The sequence below is a fragment of the Mustela putorius genome, unplaced genomic scaffold, assembly GCF_011764305.1.
Source record: "Mustela putorius furo isolate JIRA1106 unplaced genomic scaffold, ASM1176430v1.1 tig00000095_pilon_pilon_pilon, whole genome shotgun sequence".
NCBI lineage: Eukaryota > Metazoa > Chordata > Mammalia > Carnivora > Mustelidae > Mustela > Mustela putorius.
This window is the reverse complement of record NW_025421280.1, coordinates 23,797,846-23,814,747: the sequence shown is the minus strand read 5'-3', so window position 1 is coordinate 23,814,747 and position 16,902 is coordinate 23,797,846. Positions and strand designations below refer to the sequence as shown.

The following is a 16,902-nucleotide window of genomic DNA, read 5'->3' as shown; positions in this document are numbered from 1 at the left end:
TACCTGATTTGGTATCCTCACTAACTTCACTGTCCTGCTCCTTCTCACTGTTTTTTTCATTTTCTCCATCTTGTGCTTTGTCACCTTCATCTGTTTCATTTTCTCCTTTGTTTTCTGCCTATAAGGGGTACAAAAGAAGAGAAGAGTGAGGAAAACAGTCCTTCTAAAGTGACATTACCTTAGAGTAACAAAAGCCTCTACTATTTTTGCAGGAAATGAACTGGGTTCAGAAGGGTCTTAGAGGAGCTGGAAAAGAAATTAATAAATTTGAAGAAATACCTTTTACTTCCTCAATACCTGAGTGCTCACAAATCAATACAGCTCGCCCTCTCTGTGCCCTCTATTATAAAGCCAGGGTCACAATGTCCAAAGGATGTCATGGAAATTCATGTATATTGCTTTCTGGTTAAACAGAGAAAGGCTTCATAAATAAACAAATGAATTATCAAATACCTGTCCAAAAGGACCAAGAGCATTTAAACTGATTAACACAGAAGCAAGATGGAATGCTGCCAAAATAAAAAAGCTGACAAAGCCCTTTAATATAGTCATTTGCTAATGGTTTTTGGGAAGAGCTACAATAGGGCATCAGTGACTATGCTCTGGGGACTGAGAACTTCAATTCCTCCATTCAGAATGAGGTTTCATTTACAGATTTTGAAATCCCTGTGACTTTGGACAAATCATGTAAACACTGTCTATAAAATGAAGAGATTATCACTGACGTGATGGGATTGTTTAGAAACCAGATGAATTCATAAAAGCATTAATGTAAAAGCACAAAGCATAATATTTAGAACAGTATAAGAACTGTAATTTTACTATTATCCGATCCTTATCTACGTACAATTTTAAAACAACACATGCAATCGAGACCTTAAATCCTAGCTTGTATATGTTCAGTCAAATAGTGAATGCATATTTATCGTGTACTCCTGAAGTATACTGAAGTATAGCTGGCATACAAGGTTTTATTAGGTTCAGGTGTACAACACTAATGATGTGACAATTCAATATATTACACAATGTTATGATAAATCTAGTTACTGTCACCATACATTATTATAGTATTGGCCATATTCACTATGCTGTGCTTTTCAATCCCCTGACTTATTTTTTAATGGGAAATTTGCACCTTAATCCTCCTTCACCTACTTTGCCCATCTCTCTAACACCCTTCTCCCCTGGCAATCGCCAGTCTGTTCTCTGTATTTATGGGGCTGTTTCTGTTTTGTTTTTTTAGATTCCACATTAAGTTAAATATTAAAAGAAGCTGTCTTTCTCTGTCTGACTTATTTCACTTGGTATAATACCCTCTAGGTCCATTCATGTTGTTGTGAATGGCAAGACTGGATTTTTATGACCGGGTAATACTATTCCTGTCGTGTGAGAGATACACACCGCTTCTCCATTATCCATTCATTTATCAGTGGACATTCGTGTTGCCTCCATGTCTCAGCATTATAAATAATACTGCAGTGAACACAGGGGGTGCACCTGTTTTTGAATTAGTGTTTTCGTTTTCTTGGGATAAATACCCAGTAGCGGAATTGCTGGATCATATGGTAGTTCTACCTTTAACTTTCTGAGGAAGTTCCACAGTTTCCAGAGTGCCTGAACCAAACTGCATTCCCATCAACAGTGCACAAGGGTTCGTTCTCCCCACACTGTTGCCAACACTTGCTGTCTTTTTGTTATTAGCTTTTCTGATTGGTGCAAGCAGTTTCTCACTGTAGTTTCGATTTGCATTTCCTGATGATGAGTGATACCGAGCATCTTTTTATGTGTCTGCTGGCCATCTGAATGTCTTCTTTGGAAAAAGTGTCTATTCAGGTCCTTTGCCCATTTTTAAATCATGTGTCCCTGATCTCGAGGATGCTGTGAGGTCCTGTTCTGCCACACTCACTGGGCATTTAGAGCCTCTTTGAGTTGGAGAGTGGGTCATGAACACGGGGCACTCTGTTGACGCCTTCTGTACCCTGGCGTCCGCATCCCTCCCCCACGGCCAATGGGATCTTTGAGTCCCTCACCTCTACTTCAGTTTCAGTCTTTACAGTGCTACCTGCTCTTTAAAACCTACCTCAAATACCACCTTCTCACTAAGACTTTACTAATTATTTTCCTGCTGGCAGTTAACTCTCCTACAAAAATCCCTTAATATTCTGTAATTCTCTTCTGGCACAAGTACAGGACCAAACCCTATAATTCAATATTCATAAAAACCACAATTTTGTATTCATTTTCCCAACTGTGCCTGAAAGGGACATAAAAGGAAAGGTTGGGAAGTGGATAAGTCTTCCCTGAATGTGTAAGTGAAAAATGTCCTCTGCTATGCTTTGTGAGACTTATACCTTAAACCAGCAAAGTCCAATGGCTGACAGAATCATTTGTAGTTCCCTGAAAGGGATCAAAGATCAAAATAAACTCAACCGTTATGCTATGAAAGGCATGCTCTCTCTGTGTCTTTTCTGTGGTAGGAGAATTCAAACACATAGACTTCACCTTTTCAGGCTGCTGACCATCAGTATCTGTTTCCATTTTGTCCTCTTCAGCCCCTTCTACAAGGAGAAGAATAAGAACAAGTAACACAATATGTAACAAAGGTAAAAGCGATCATACAGCTGTGATGTTTGAAATACAAGTATGCACCATAATATGGACAAGTCTCACAACCGTAAGGTTAACATGAGAAGTCTAGCATAAACCTAGCATAAAACACAGACTTTATGATTATATTAATTTCAAAGTTCAAAAACAGAAGAAAGTAATCAATGTGTTAGAGATGAGGACAGTGATTAACCAGGGAAGGGGTGGGCAGACAAGCAGTGAGTTTTGGCGTGGGGTGGGGTGGGGTGGGGAACAGGCTGAGGTGCTGGTAATGATCTGCTTCTTGATCTTGGGGCTGCTTACGTGAATGCGTTTAATTTGTGAAAATGCATGGAGCTGTGTACTGAGGGGTTTTATTGTTCTGCATGCATAAAAATAATAGCCTCAAAAAAATTTTAAGTACGAAAAAGCAAAAAAGAGTCCCAAGTAACTTATTACTATTTAACCAATGCTTAAGGAGTATGTATTTTGAGTATTTCATGTTGGAGAAATAATGCTGAACCTCCAGGACCTCACATTCTGGCTGGGGAAGACACAAAGCAAGAAGTCCATCGTGGACATGTGTGTAGGAGATGCTGTGAGAAGCACAGAGGGCACGACTGTTTCAGTTGGGGAAGAATAAACAATTACAGCCATGCAGACATGGCTGGGGTTGGGGGTGGGTAGTATAAGATAGAGAAAGACATTTTAAAGGAAGAGACAGAAAGATTCAAGGGCATGGGGAAAATGGGAGTCCTTGGTGATGACTAGGAAGGGGGCGATGAGAGAGGAGAGATGAGAAGGAGGGACATATGCAGGTAAGGGCCTCAGGAGGAAGACCCCTGAATGTGGTACTAAGGGAGTCTTAACTATATGCTGTAGCTAGGAAGTTAATGAAGATTTTAAAAACAAAATACAATTAGATAAATATTTTTGCTTTTAGAATTTTATACAGAAACAAATATTTCACACATAATGAGGGTTTGCTGTGGTTTTAAATAAAAACATTCAAATATCCTACAGCTTTCATTTGAATATTATCCTCTTGTAAATGGCAAGACTAACAGCATTTATCCTCAATGAGAATACTTAAAACATATCTAAACAAACATATTTAAAACTAATCGTGTTAAAGTTATTGAATAGGAAAATCCCTCTTGCTCTAATTCTTGCAGATGGAAGCAAACCTTGCTTGCAGAATTCGGGGACATGACAGTCCGGGATATCACGAATCTTGCATAAGGTAGATTACCACCTTCCAAAAAATGCCAGAAGACTACAGTGCCAGGAGTGGGGCCAGAGTGTGGAAGGAGTGGAGCCAGGGTCACACCCAGACCTATTTGCTTAGAGGAGCTCAGCATCAGGAAGCTGAGTCCTGGACCAGCCAGATCCAGGGCAGGAGAAGAAGCCCGGGATTCTACAGAGCTGGCCAGAGGAGGTGGCCAAATGAGATCTCAAGCCAGGGGCAATCCCTGGCTACTAAGAGAAACAGAATCCTCTGCAGTTTTTCCAATCCCAGTTGTAGCCATCCAAGTAATGAGCTCACAAAGAGCAGAGCTAAACACCAAAATAGGAAGCCACAAAAACTGAGCAGAAACATTAATCGACAGTTTCAGCACTCAAGGATTACTACCAAGATGAGATCTGCCAGATCCCGAATCTAGCACAGCTGTCAATGCAACAGATCATTAAAAGAGAGAATAATAAAGATCTCCAACCAACAAAAGCATATTAGAGATAGATGTGCAGAGATTGTTTTAGAAACCCAAAAGATCAAAAAATTTTCTAGAAATAAAACAAAGGGAAACAGATTAAACCAGGTAAAAAGAAAAGTACAAAGCTATAAAATACCTCTAAAGAAATGATCCATACGGAGACCATGAAAATGGGAAATACAAAAGCATAAGGAAAGGTAAGCCAGGCAAAAGCCAATCCAAGGAATGGTGCTGTTTTCACAGTACTGTTACTTAATACAGGCATCAAGAACAGAGCACTGTTCGAAATGAAGGGTGACGATGTGATGAAGAAAAGGCTTAATTCACCAGAAAAATTTAACTTTTCATACTTTTAGGAACCTAATAAAAGTGTCAAAACTACATAATGCAAAAGCTGACAGAACGGCAGGACAGAAATGAAAATATGCCTCACAGTGGGGATTTGAATATACTTTACTCAATTAAGATCAACAGTGGATGTAAATGCAGCAAGCTGGTTTTATGCTCACCAGAGAATACACACGTTTTTAATTTCAACCTCACATGTTACATTTAAAAATACTGGTCACAAATTAAGTAAAGAGTAAACTTTAACAGATTTCAAAAAGTCAGTGACACACATCCCAAGGTTTCTAACCATAATGCAATGAAATTAAGTTTAAAATATTCAGATAAATTTCTCTGGGCTTAGAAATGTAATTTTGGGAGTCAGTAAAAATAGCATGAAGAAGTAAATATAGAGGCTTCTTAAACTTGTATCAGAAAAACAAAAAAAGCTTGATGTTTACAAACTCTTTATTCTTGAGAAGCAGAAAAAGAACAACAGAATATAGAAGATACAGAGAAAAACACAACAAGGATAAAAATCACAGCAATAAAAAACAAAAATACGATAGAGTTAAAACATAAAACAGAAAGACTTGATATACCCCAAACTTGGTTCTTTGAAATAATAAAGTCGATAAACTGATGTGATAGATCAAGAAAAGACAAAGAAAGCACAAATTAATTGTGTAAGGACTGGAAAAAGGGTCATAACTATTAATAGGGAAAGGTCAAATTGGAAGTGACAAAGAACTCCCAAAAACCTTATGCCAGGGGTGCCTGGGTGGCTCAATGGGTTGAAGCCTCTGCCTTCGGCTCAGGTCATGGTCTCAGGATCTTGGGATGGAGATCTTTAAATATTTTGTTTATTTATTTGACAGAGATCACAAGTAGGCAGAGAGGCAGGAGGAAGCAGGCTCCCAGCCGAGCAGAGAGCCCAATGCAAGGCTCTATCCCAACACCCCAGGAACATGACCTGAGCCAAAGGCAGAGGCTTTAACCCACTGAGTCACTCAGGTGCACCCTCCATGCTGCCAGAGTGACTGTAGCCCAAAGTAGTCAACTAAGAAAATGAAGCAAGCAGTTTTGATTGTAGAGAATAGAACTGTATACCTGAAAGAATTTGCCAAAAAAGTCACTTGAAATCATCTGAGGGCAAGGTGGTTAGCTATAGAATTAACATACAGAAGCAACCACTTCCCACATGGTAAAAACCAATTCTAGATAAAGACACATGAAAACAGCAAAACCTGAACTCTATTTTCAACATAACACAAAAAGTGCTAATCATAAAGGACTAATTAACTTCACTCTATTATTTTATTATTTTTAAAAATAGATTTTATGGGGCGCCTGAGTGGCTCAGTGGGTTAAAGCCTCTGCCTTTGGCTCGGGTCATGATCCCAGGGTCCTGGGATCGAGCCCCGCATCGGGCTCTCTGCTCAGCGGTGAGCCTGCTTCCTCCTCTCTCTCTGCCTGCCTCTCTGCCTACTTGTGATCTCTGTCTGTCAAATAAATAAATAAAACCTTTAAAAAAATAGATTTTATTTGTTTGTTTAAAAAAGAGAGAACGTGAGTGGTGGGAGGAGCAGGAAGAGGGAAAGAATCTCAAGCCGACTCCACGCTCAGAACAGAGCCTGATGAGGGGGTGCTCTCGATCCCACAACCCTGAGATCATGACCTGAGCCGAAATCCAACCGAGCCACCCAGGAGCCCCAACTTCACTCTATTAATAAAATCAAGGACTCCTTTTCATTAAAAGTTGCTCCCCAAAAGGGAGAAAACACAGGTAGCACAGCAACTAGAGCAGTGTATCAGATTTATAAATAGCAAATCATAAAAACTATTAATTAAAAAGTGAGCAAAAGACAAAGTAGTTATGTTATAGAATGATGTGTGTATGACCAGGAAACAGAAGATACTCAAATGAGTTACAGAGGAGTGTAATTTAAAATGACAACGGACTGGGGCCTGGGGTGACCCAGTCTTTAAGTGTCTCTTTGGCTCAGGTCATGATCCCAGGAGTCCTGGGATCCAGCCTTATATTGGACTCCCTGCTCTATGGAGAGCTGGCTTCTCCCTTGCCCTCTACCACTCCCCCTGGTTATGCGGTCTCTCAAATAAATAAATAAAATCTTTTAAAAATAAAAAAAATAAAATAAAACCATAATGGTATGTTACTTTATACCCGCTATATCCCCAGAGCCTAACACTAGGAAGTGTATGATTGAGTGTTATGGTCCAAGTGTCAACTGACACATACACTCACTCACTCTGGGGAAAAAAATCAGAATTTCCTAAAACCCTACAACTCACAGGATTACTCCACAACAAAGAAAGAAGTTACACAAGAATGATCAAGGTTCAACATTCAAAATATTCAATGCTCTAAATTTCTTCCACCAAAAAATCCAGCTTATGAAAAAGTAACAACCAGTTTAAACAGAGGGCCGCTAAATGATGCCAACTCCTTGTCCCAGTGTGACAACCGGTCCACCAAGCACCCTTGGAGAAGCGTCTCATCTCAGTAAAACCCGGCACAGAGGTGTCTCGTGAGGTACAAACAAGACTGGACATCCACGTTTGAGATGCAACAAACAGAAACAACCCAAAACGGCCATCCAGTAATGGAAGGACACCACAGCCTATTTCACAGCAGTGGACATAAATGAACTGTGCCGACCTATACATTGTAACTACACAGATATGCACCAAAAACCCAAGAGTAAGGAAAACAGTCTCAGAAGTACAAATAAACCATGTTTTATAAAGTTTAAAAACAAACAAAATTACATCTAACATATTCAGTACATCTTCCTTTGTGATAAGAGTCACTCAAAAAGCAGTCGAATGGTATTTCAAAATTTAGGATTCTCAGAAAAAGAAAAAGAAGAAAAAAAATTTAAAAAAATTTAGGATTCTCAGTGCTGGCAGTTGGGAAGCGAAAAGACAAGGGAGAGACAGAGATGTTGGTAATACTCTAATCCTTTTTTTTTTAAAGATTATTTATTTATTTATTTGACAGACAGAGATCACAGGTAGGCAGAGAGGCAGGCAGAGAGAGAGGAGGGAAGCAGGCTCCCTGCTGAGCAGAGCGCCTGATGTGGGGCTTGATCCTAGGACCCTGAGATCAGGACCCGAGCCAAAGGCAGAGGCTTTAACCCACTGAGCCACCCAGGTGCTCCGTTAATGCTCTAATTCTTATTCAGATGAAATACACAGCATGTATTATGACCCATTAAGATATAAAAATGAAATCTGAACAAAAACCAAACAGATGGAGTTTAAAAAGAAAAAACAACAAATCTAACTTCACAAGTTACTGTTAATTGAATGGGCCTTAGGTCACCTTTGCTGAGTCAGCTTAATTACAGAGTGAGTATTATGTAGGAGGAGTGCAGTTTTTTTTTTTTTTTAAAGATAATCAGCTTTTACAGGACGACCTGTAACCTATAGTTCCACATCCTAAAGAGGTTGTGGGTTGTCATTTAAAAGCTGATCATCAGTCACATTTGATATTAAATCTTTTTATTAGCTATGAGCCCATGATGAACAGTCACATAATATTAACACCTGTCCATACAATGATGGTACAGTTAAAGGGAAGAAACCTGTGGCCAGTGCTCAGACCTTTAATGAGATGTCTATTAAGAGTTAATTAGGAGTTGTGTGTTCCTCAAGATGCCATGTGGAGGAGTATGGAAAGTGGTTTCTATCCTACAAAACACTTTTTCAAGCTGCTTTTAGACATCTTCTTGGAAAAAGGAACACAAAACAACAGCTTTTCTTTGGTCTGAATTCTGGTTGGAAGCGTAAACGCTTAAGAGGTTGTACCCCTTCCCATATGCCATGTCGTCTTGTTGACGTCTATAAACTAGACGGCTGAGAATCCTTCCCTACAAATGTGTGGTCTGACCCATGTCTGCAGGGATAAATGAAGATGATACTAGAATGAATTTTTAAAAAGTTCCAAATTTAAGCAAGAAGGCACATAACACAAACCAGTGGGCCAATGCCAAACACAAAGGCGGAGAAAGCACAAAATCCTTTGACACATAACTAACTGAGCTAGGAGATACTGCCGGGCCAGCCAGGGGAAAATACCAGCATCACGGTTCACAGTCAGAGCTTATGCCAGAGAATAGCTCTCCTCTCCACATCTCTGCAGGGTGCATGAGGCTTAGCTGCCGCCAGCTCTCCCCAGCAGCACAGCACCGGCCCTGAGAGCAGCCTGGGACTGGAGTGTGGATGTGTTTCAATACAACTTTACAGACACTGAGACGTCAACGTCCTATAATTTGTACATCACAGAAGAGTACTCTTATTTTTTCCAACCATTTAAAAATGTAAAAACGACTCTCAGATATTACAGGCTAACTAAACGCAGGTGACAATCCGGATGTGGCCTAAGAACCAAAATTTCCTCGCCCCTACTCTAGAAGAAGTGGGTGAGTACTGGATCCAGACTGTCTAGGTTCAAATTCTGCCCCTGAAGTGGCTGCCCGAAGTGATCGTGGGCAAACTACTTAGCTGACCGGCACTTGGGTCTGTTTACCTACAAGAGGAGAACAATGACAGCACTCCTTCCTAAGAGCAGTGCTAATAGTGCTAATGATTAAACAAATTATTTCATGCAAACTTGCTCTGTAAGTGTTCAACGATATTAATGTTACTAGCATTAACTATGTTATTAGTTATTAACTAATGTTATTAGCATTAACTATGATATTAGTTATTAGGACTGCACCCTAGTCCTACCTCTCTACTAACAAGAGCTCTTGCCGTGGCTGGTGGCACTGCCTCAGTGACACCAACAGAGGGCTCTCATTCTGCCCTGAACTTCCAAAGGTCCTTCCCAATCTGACAGGCCCTCCGTGACTTTCCCTCCCCATGCGACTTTTAATTTTCCTTTAAAGGGTCAGTCATGAATCACTGGCCCTTGTCCCATTCTCTTAAAATGTTACTAATGGGTCAGAGATAGCTGACCGATCTGATTGACTGGGGGTCAGCAAACTACAGCCCTGCTGCCTATTTCTGTAAATATAGTTTCATTAGAATGCAGCCACACTTGTTTGTTTAAATATGGTCTACAGCTGCTTTTGCACTACAAAGGCAGGTCTGAGTAATTATGACACAGACTGTCTGGTTTGCAGGAGCCTGAAATTTTTATCATGGCTCTTTACAGAAAATGTTTGCTGAACCTTATGATAGTAAAGTTCATACTGTGACAATCCTGCTTATGAATACAGATACTGTGGAGGTCTGTAACTCTTAAGGTCTTAACGTTAATGCTGGGAATTGAGGGACACACCTGCAAACAGGGGGTATGACCAGAACCTGGGAGAATGACTACCAAGGTGGTGAGATTCTAGAGTGGTCCCATGGATCCCTAACTCATGGTTTTTCATGTCCTTGTACAGTACCCTCCCCCTGAGTGTTAGCAGCACCTGTGACGTGTTTCTTCCTTTTTTAAAAATTAATTAATTTATATGACAGACTGAGATCACAAGCAGGCCGAGAGAGAGGGGGAGGCAGGTTCCTCGCCGAACAGAGCCCAACACGGGGCCCGATCCCAGGACCGAGATGACGACTCGAGCCAAAGGCAGAGACCTTAACCCACTGAGCCACCCATGCGCCCCTATGACGTTTATCTAACCGACAGAGTAAGGGGAAGGCGATGCAATGTTCAGTTATATGAGGCCCCGTCTTTACTACACTCACTCTAGAAACTCTCCTTGAGGGCCTGATGCAGCAAGCTGCCCTGGTGGGGAAGCAGCTGGTGAGGAACAGTGGGTGGTGGCCTCTGGTCGTTGAGGGTAGCTTCCAGCCAACAGCCAGAAGGAGCTGGAGCCTTCAGTTCTACAACTAGAAATAAATAAATTCTGACGACAGGAGTGAACACGGAAGTGGATTCTTTAGTAGCTGCGAACACAACCCAGCCATCACCTTGAGTGCAATCTCACAATATCCCCATCAGAGGGTCCCGTTAGGCCACGCACAAACTTTTAAATCATAGGAGCAATGAGACAATAAATATATCCAGTTTCAAGCCACCAGCTTTGTGATAACGGACTATGCAGCAATAGGAGACTATCTATACACCTCCTGAATGTTTGAACGAAACTCAACCAAGGCTGAGAGGCCAATTAGCTGGCAGCCACAAGATAACAGTATCTTCAGAGACCAGATTCAGGAAATGGTAATACCAGTCTGATTCCACTCTATTTCTTGCTCTGTCTCCCACCACAGTTGCAATACTGATCCCCCAACTGACTGCAGGCCTCTGCCTCCACGTTTGCCCAGTACCCCCAAACCTCCTTTAGCTGCATGTCTCTTTCACCCTTGGAGCGCTGAGCTTCTATCTCCTCCCACCCACCAGGCCAGAACACTGTCCTCCACGGGCACCACACCTTTCTCCTAGCTTTGGCAACCAAGTGCTTTTTAGTCCAGTGATAATACTGCCAGCAAAAGGAGAATGAGGAGATCTAGGAACCAGCCCCTAAGAGCTGAAAGAACCAGGAAAGGCAACTTGGAGGAGAGAACGAAATGCTTGCAAAAATAAAAAAGTGGAGTTACAAATAAGTAATGCTGCTTCTGGAAAAGAACTATGATTATTTGGTGGCAACTCTTCCATTTCCTGCCCATCATCTGTAAACTGTCTGCAGGTACTTCCTAAAACAGACTGAATCCTGTTATTTCTTCTTCCTGGTGACTTCTTGATTTCTACAAGGTAAAAGCCCTTCAAAATCACCCCCTCCACACACATCTGTTCGGCTGCACTTGGTCACAGTACTTCGTGGTATTATTTCCAGAATATGCCACACACGCTCATCCTTTTTTCCTCTTTCCTTACTGTTTAAAAGTTACTGCCTCTCTGAAGTCTTCCCTAAATGACCCAAACGTAACTGTTTCCTTCACTTGGGCCTCTACCTATATTTGTCTTTTGTCTTTCACCTCCCTCCCTCCCTTCCTTCTTTTCTGCCTCCCTTTCCTACCTACCTACTTATAATGTCTCCCCACCCTAACTGAATATTCTTCAAGGACAAATGTTTAAATCAGCAATTCAGAGTGTGGTCCAGGTACCACCCCCCCACCAACCATGGCAGAAAGGTCCCCAAGGTCAACACTATTTTTATAACAACACAAAGATGTTATTTGCCTTTCCACTCTCCTCTACTAAGAGTGGAGCATGGCTTTCCAGAAGCTGCATGACGCACAATGAAGTCAGCTACAGGAACGTGCACCTGTGTACTGTTTTGGTTTCAAAGTTTCTGTTTTAATTTCAGATACAGTTAATATCAACGGATATAATTCAAATAAATTAAAGCATCTTGGGTTCCTCATTATTTTTAAAGGGCATAAAGAAGGCTTGAGACCAAAAAAGTTTGAGAACTGCTAGTCCAATAATTTGTGTCTTGTCAAGGAACTCACTCAACACTTCTGGGAAACAGACCATGTCATTCCCTGTAGTAGATCAGTACTCCGTAGAACTACCAGTATACAGTTCCAGCCTGCACCATCCGCTGTGACTCTGCTCCCATCTAGCTGAGCATCTGATCTCTCACTGTCCTTATCTGAACCCTGGGTTGCAGCTAAGCCAGTTTATGTCCCACCCTCTGTTACCATCTCTGTGCCTTTATTCACATTGCTCTGCACAACCGAATCCTTCCTCCAGCCTGGCTCACTGACATCCTAAACCTCCTTCCCATTGTTCAGTTCAAATCCTTTCTTTGTGAAGTCTTCCTCAGTCTAAACTTACATGTCCCTTCGTGCTAACTCTTATAGTCCTCCTTGAACAATTAATATTATGTATATCTATGCTTTACTATGGCCCTAATCCTTGAACACTGGATTATTTTTCTACACACATGTAGCCCATCACAAAAAACAGTCCCAATTAATAGAGTATTGTTGTTGTTGTTGTTGTTTTTAAGACTTATTTGTTTGAGAGAGTGTGTGTAGTGAGGTGTGGAGCACGGGGAAAGGGAGAAGGAAAAAAGCAGACTCCCTGCTGACCACAGGGCTCCATCTCAGACCCTGGGATCATGACCTGAGCTGAAATCAAGAGTTGGATGCTTTACCAAGACTGAGCCACCCAGATGCCCCGAAGAAAGGGTATTACTTATGCCCTACATAGTAGCCTATAGCAAGACATCTCCATCAAGTAAACAAAAGGCCTAATTTGATAAAAATCCCCAAAGGCATAATGGAAGCCAATTTCTTCCTAAAAATACGTATCCTACCATTTAATAAATATGGGTCTTTAGCCAAGTCACTTAAATCCCAGCCAGCATTAGCTAGTCCTTAGAGGTTAAATGTCCAATTATAAGCTGCTAAGAAAAGGGACTCTATCCTTCTCTGCCTCTTGATATTTAGAAGAGCCCTTCAAACAGAATATTGACAAAGAGGACAGAGAAGCCACTCTACATGATGGAAGTCCCATAATCAAATACTGTTCCACTGTTTGCTTAGCTTCACCAGCCTAGCATATTTTCACACATGGTGTTCTAAAAGTGCCTGATTTTTAAAATGTTATGGAAATCCTCGTGATGAGAAGAATGAGGCTATTTATAAGCGATGACTAGTATCTTGAGGCAAGAACTAGAACAGTCACTTCTGGGTTTCCTGTTCCTAGAAAGTGACCCTTTCGACATTATTGTCAGGATGCTCTTAATCTCCTGATGGACTAGAGACTAGTTTTTAACTTTCCTAAAAACTAGAAGTGATTAATTGGGCTCTTCTACACAGAGGGGGGCCAATGGCTCAAGATACACTCTTTGCAGCCCCATATTCCACAGGATGTTACAGAGCTCAGTGGACAATCCACTCACTGACATAAAAGAATCTTCTCTGAACGTTCTACTTGTGATTCAATAGCCCTAGAGCATATATAGTCAACTGTAAGCAACAAACATCGATTAACTCAATCTTTCAAATTTCTCTAAACCAAAATTAAGATACAGTTAATCTACTCAGAGGCAAAAAATTAAATAAATAAAACCAATACTTGACATCAGGAAATACAAATGGGGGCTACAATAAATAAGTCTTCAACAGACCCTTGAATATGCACATACATTCCAATTCCCTGGGAAAGGAAGGGCTGCCAGCCTCAAAAGGGACTAAGATGCATTATATTGTGTTAATTATATAGGAGAACGTCCTTATTCCTATAAGATGACACATGCTGAACTATTTAGGGTGCAGACTCATGCTGTCTACAACTTATTTTGAAATGGTTCACCAAAAACAAAATAAAAATCATTTAGACTGCTAGATAGATACAGCAAAGTTGAACCTAACTGGTAGGCCCACAAAATCTCACTGCGCTATCCTTTCAGTATTTTCAGTATGTTTGACTATAAGTAAACGGGTTATCAGAAGGCTATTCTGTCAAGTCTCCAGGTCAAGTAAAGAGAAATTACTAAAGTATTTAATAGGGCCAGCTGGGTGGTTAAGCATCTGCCTTCGGCTCAGGTTCTGGGATTGAGCCCCGCAACCGGCTGCCTGCTTCTCCCTCTCCCACTCCCCCTCCTTGTGTTTCCTCTGTGGCTGTCTCACTCTCCATCAAATAAATAAATAAGTCTTTTTAAAAAAGTATTTATGTGATATGGTAAAAAAAATTTGATATTCAAATGTATTACATAAGTTCTCTGAGAAATAAATCAATTTAATAACTCCTAGACAGGTGATGTTCTCATCCTAGTAGAGTGAGTTTTAAAAATATAGGTACTCCTGACACTCTTCTGGTCGAAGCCCCCCATTGGCTCCATCTCACCTAGAGTAAAAATTAAAACTTATAGCCCATAAGCCCCTCATCATCTCTCATAACCGCCGCTATGTGCGGTCCAGCTACTTGTCCATGATCTCCCCTTGGTATTCCTCAACTATGCCAGGCAGCTCCTGTCTAGGGACCTGTACAGTGGTTGCTCCCAGTGCCCACAGCACTCTGACCTAAGATGTCTGATGACTCCTTCACACCTTTGCACAAATGTCACTTTCTTGGTAACATATTCCTTGAACTACGAAAATTACAATTACACTCACACTTATCTTCCTAATCCTACTTTAATTTTTACCATACCACTTACCAGCCAATATACTCTTTCTACATATTTACATTTAATTTACACAATAGAAGTTTTATGTATCACATATTTCATCTTCCACCTTGAAAATATACAATCCTTGTAGGCAGGGATTTTGGTATGTTTTGGTCACCAGTACCCTAGCACAATGAAATGACATGGTAACAACACATTTATAGTCTTATTTATCCGTAGGAGTTAAAAGGGGGGAAAAAAAAAGAAGTCCAGGACTGACCTCCCATTCAAGAATGCTTATGCAATGCAGTGCAGGCTTGTACACTGACTCACTCTGACTAAATTCTGCCGTGGGTTTCTAAGCACTTGATCTCGTAGAGATGAATCATCTAGCTGCTCTTCCTGGTACATTTGCCTCTCCTTATGTAGCTCCTATAGATTTTCAAGAGGACCTGGGTCTCCTCCTACTATATTTCCCATAGGATATAAGGCAGGACAGTACAATGGAGCTAAGGTCTTAAATGATCCTTGTTCAATGAATGAAAAATACAGACATACCTACACATGTTACTTCCGGCACGAGGCGACAATAAAAAGAGGCTGAGCTTTAGGACTGGATATTTAGGTTCAAAATTTAAACCAGATTCTCACAAGCCTACATCATCTGATAAAACTTAGTTTCCTTGGTTTTATAATAAAAATGCCACTTCCTCCAAAGGATTATTAAAAAAAAACCCTCAAGGGGCATCTGGGTGGCTCAGTGGGTTAAGCCCCTGCCTTCGGCTCAGGTCATGTCTCAGGGTCCTGGGATCGAGCCCCACGTTGGGCTCTCTGCTGAGCAGGGAGCCTGTTTCCCCATCTTTCTCTGCCTGCCTCTCTGCCTACTTGTGATCTCTGTCAAATAAATAAATAAAATCTTAAAACAAAAAAAAAAGAAAACCCTCAAAGCACCAGTCAGAAAACCCCTATATAATGTGTCACAAAGAAATGCTGATTTCCAACAACTTCTGAAAAATGTTTAAAAATTCTTTTCATTCTGAAACAAGATGGGATTGGGAGGGAGACAAATCATAAGTGACTCTTAATCTCACAAAACAAACTGAGGGTTGTTGGGGGGAGGGGGGTTAGGAGAAGGGGGGTGGGGTTATGGACACTGGGGAGGGTATGTGCTATGGTGAGTGTTGTGAAGTGTGTAAACGGGGCGATTCACAGACCTGTACCCCTGGGGATAAAAATATATGTTTATAAAAAAATAAATTAAAAAAAATTCTTTTCATTTCATTTCTTAACTTCCCTCACCTTCCCCTATAACTGGGCAAATAAAATCTGATAATATTTTTAGTTAAATGCAAAAGGTCTCAAATATCATTATTTTTTCTATTCCCAGAATGGTCTCTGGCCAAACAGAAACAAAAAACCATGCAGATTTAGAGAAGTCAGTAGATACTGTTGAATGAGTAGAGTTAAAGAGGATGAAATGACAAGCCCCTTCTGAGAAGGGAGCACTCATTTCCTCAAGAATTCCTAGAAGTCACCTAAAATGAAAATAAGAGGTGTTCCAGATATTACCAAACACTCTCCACATTCCAAACCCACAATGAAAAGTTAGAAAGGTCTGGGGCGCCTGGGTGGCTCAGTGGGTTAAAGCCTCTGCCTTTGGCTCAGGTCATGATCCCAGGGTCCTGGGATCGAGTCCCACATCAGGCTTTCTGCTCAGCAGGGAGCCTGCTTTCTCTTCTCTCTCTCTGCCTGCCTCTCTGCCTACTTGTGATCTCTGTCAAATAAATAAATAAAACCTTAAAAAAAAAAAAGAAAAAGAAAAGTTAGAAAGGTCAATGTGAGAAATCCAAGAGAAGTCCTGTATTTCAGAAGGAAACTTACTTATTTTTTCCTGTATTGTCATTTTACCACTGTTAATAAATATAAGTTAATACGGACAGCATAGTAAATTAAGTTTAACAATAGAAAAGTATGTGAACTCCCCATTCAAGAACAGTATCTTGATAAGGAAAATCCTGCATCATTCTATTTCAAATCAGTGGCACTGTTTTGTTATATCAAGTGTCAGTTTAAATGTAAAATCAATACCTCCTTTCTGTGAACGCCCTATCTGGAATGTGGCTCAGAAGGAAAGGAGGTACACTGTTGCCTTCACAACACAATTTTGCTGAGCCAATTCCACCCCAAGAACCATTTGCTGTCTCCTAATTTATTCTGTCAGTCACAGCCCAACA

The 16,902-nt window shown here is 40.8% G+C and overlaps 1 protein-coding gene across 3 annotated transcripts in view; it reads right to left on the bottom strand.

The window, feature by feature from the left end:
* SMARCC1 (SWI/SNF related, matrix associated, actin dependent regulator of chromatin subfamily c member 1) overlaps window positions 1-16,902 on the bottom strand; it is a 171,960-nt gene that overhangs the window by 44,137 nt on the left and 110,921 nt on the right. For all 3 annotated transcript variants that reach the window (XM_045080557.1, XM_045080560.1, XM_045080565.1), the window contains exons 22-23: window positions 2,503-2,558; window positions 4-118 (exon numbers count right to left, since the gene is read on the bottom strand). In XM_045080557.1, the coding sequence (XP_044936492.1) occupies window positions 4-118; window positions 2,503-2,558 (171 nt within the window). The remainder of the gene's footprint in view (window positions 1-3; window positions 119-2,502; window positions 2,559-16,902) is intronic.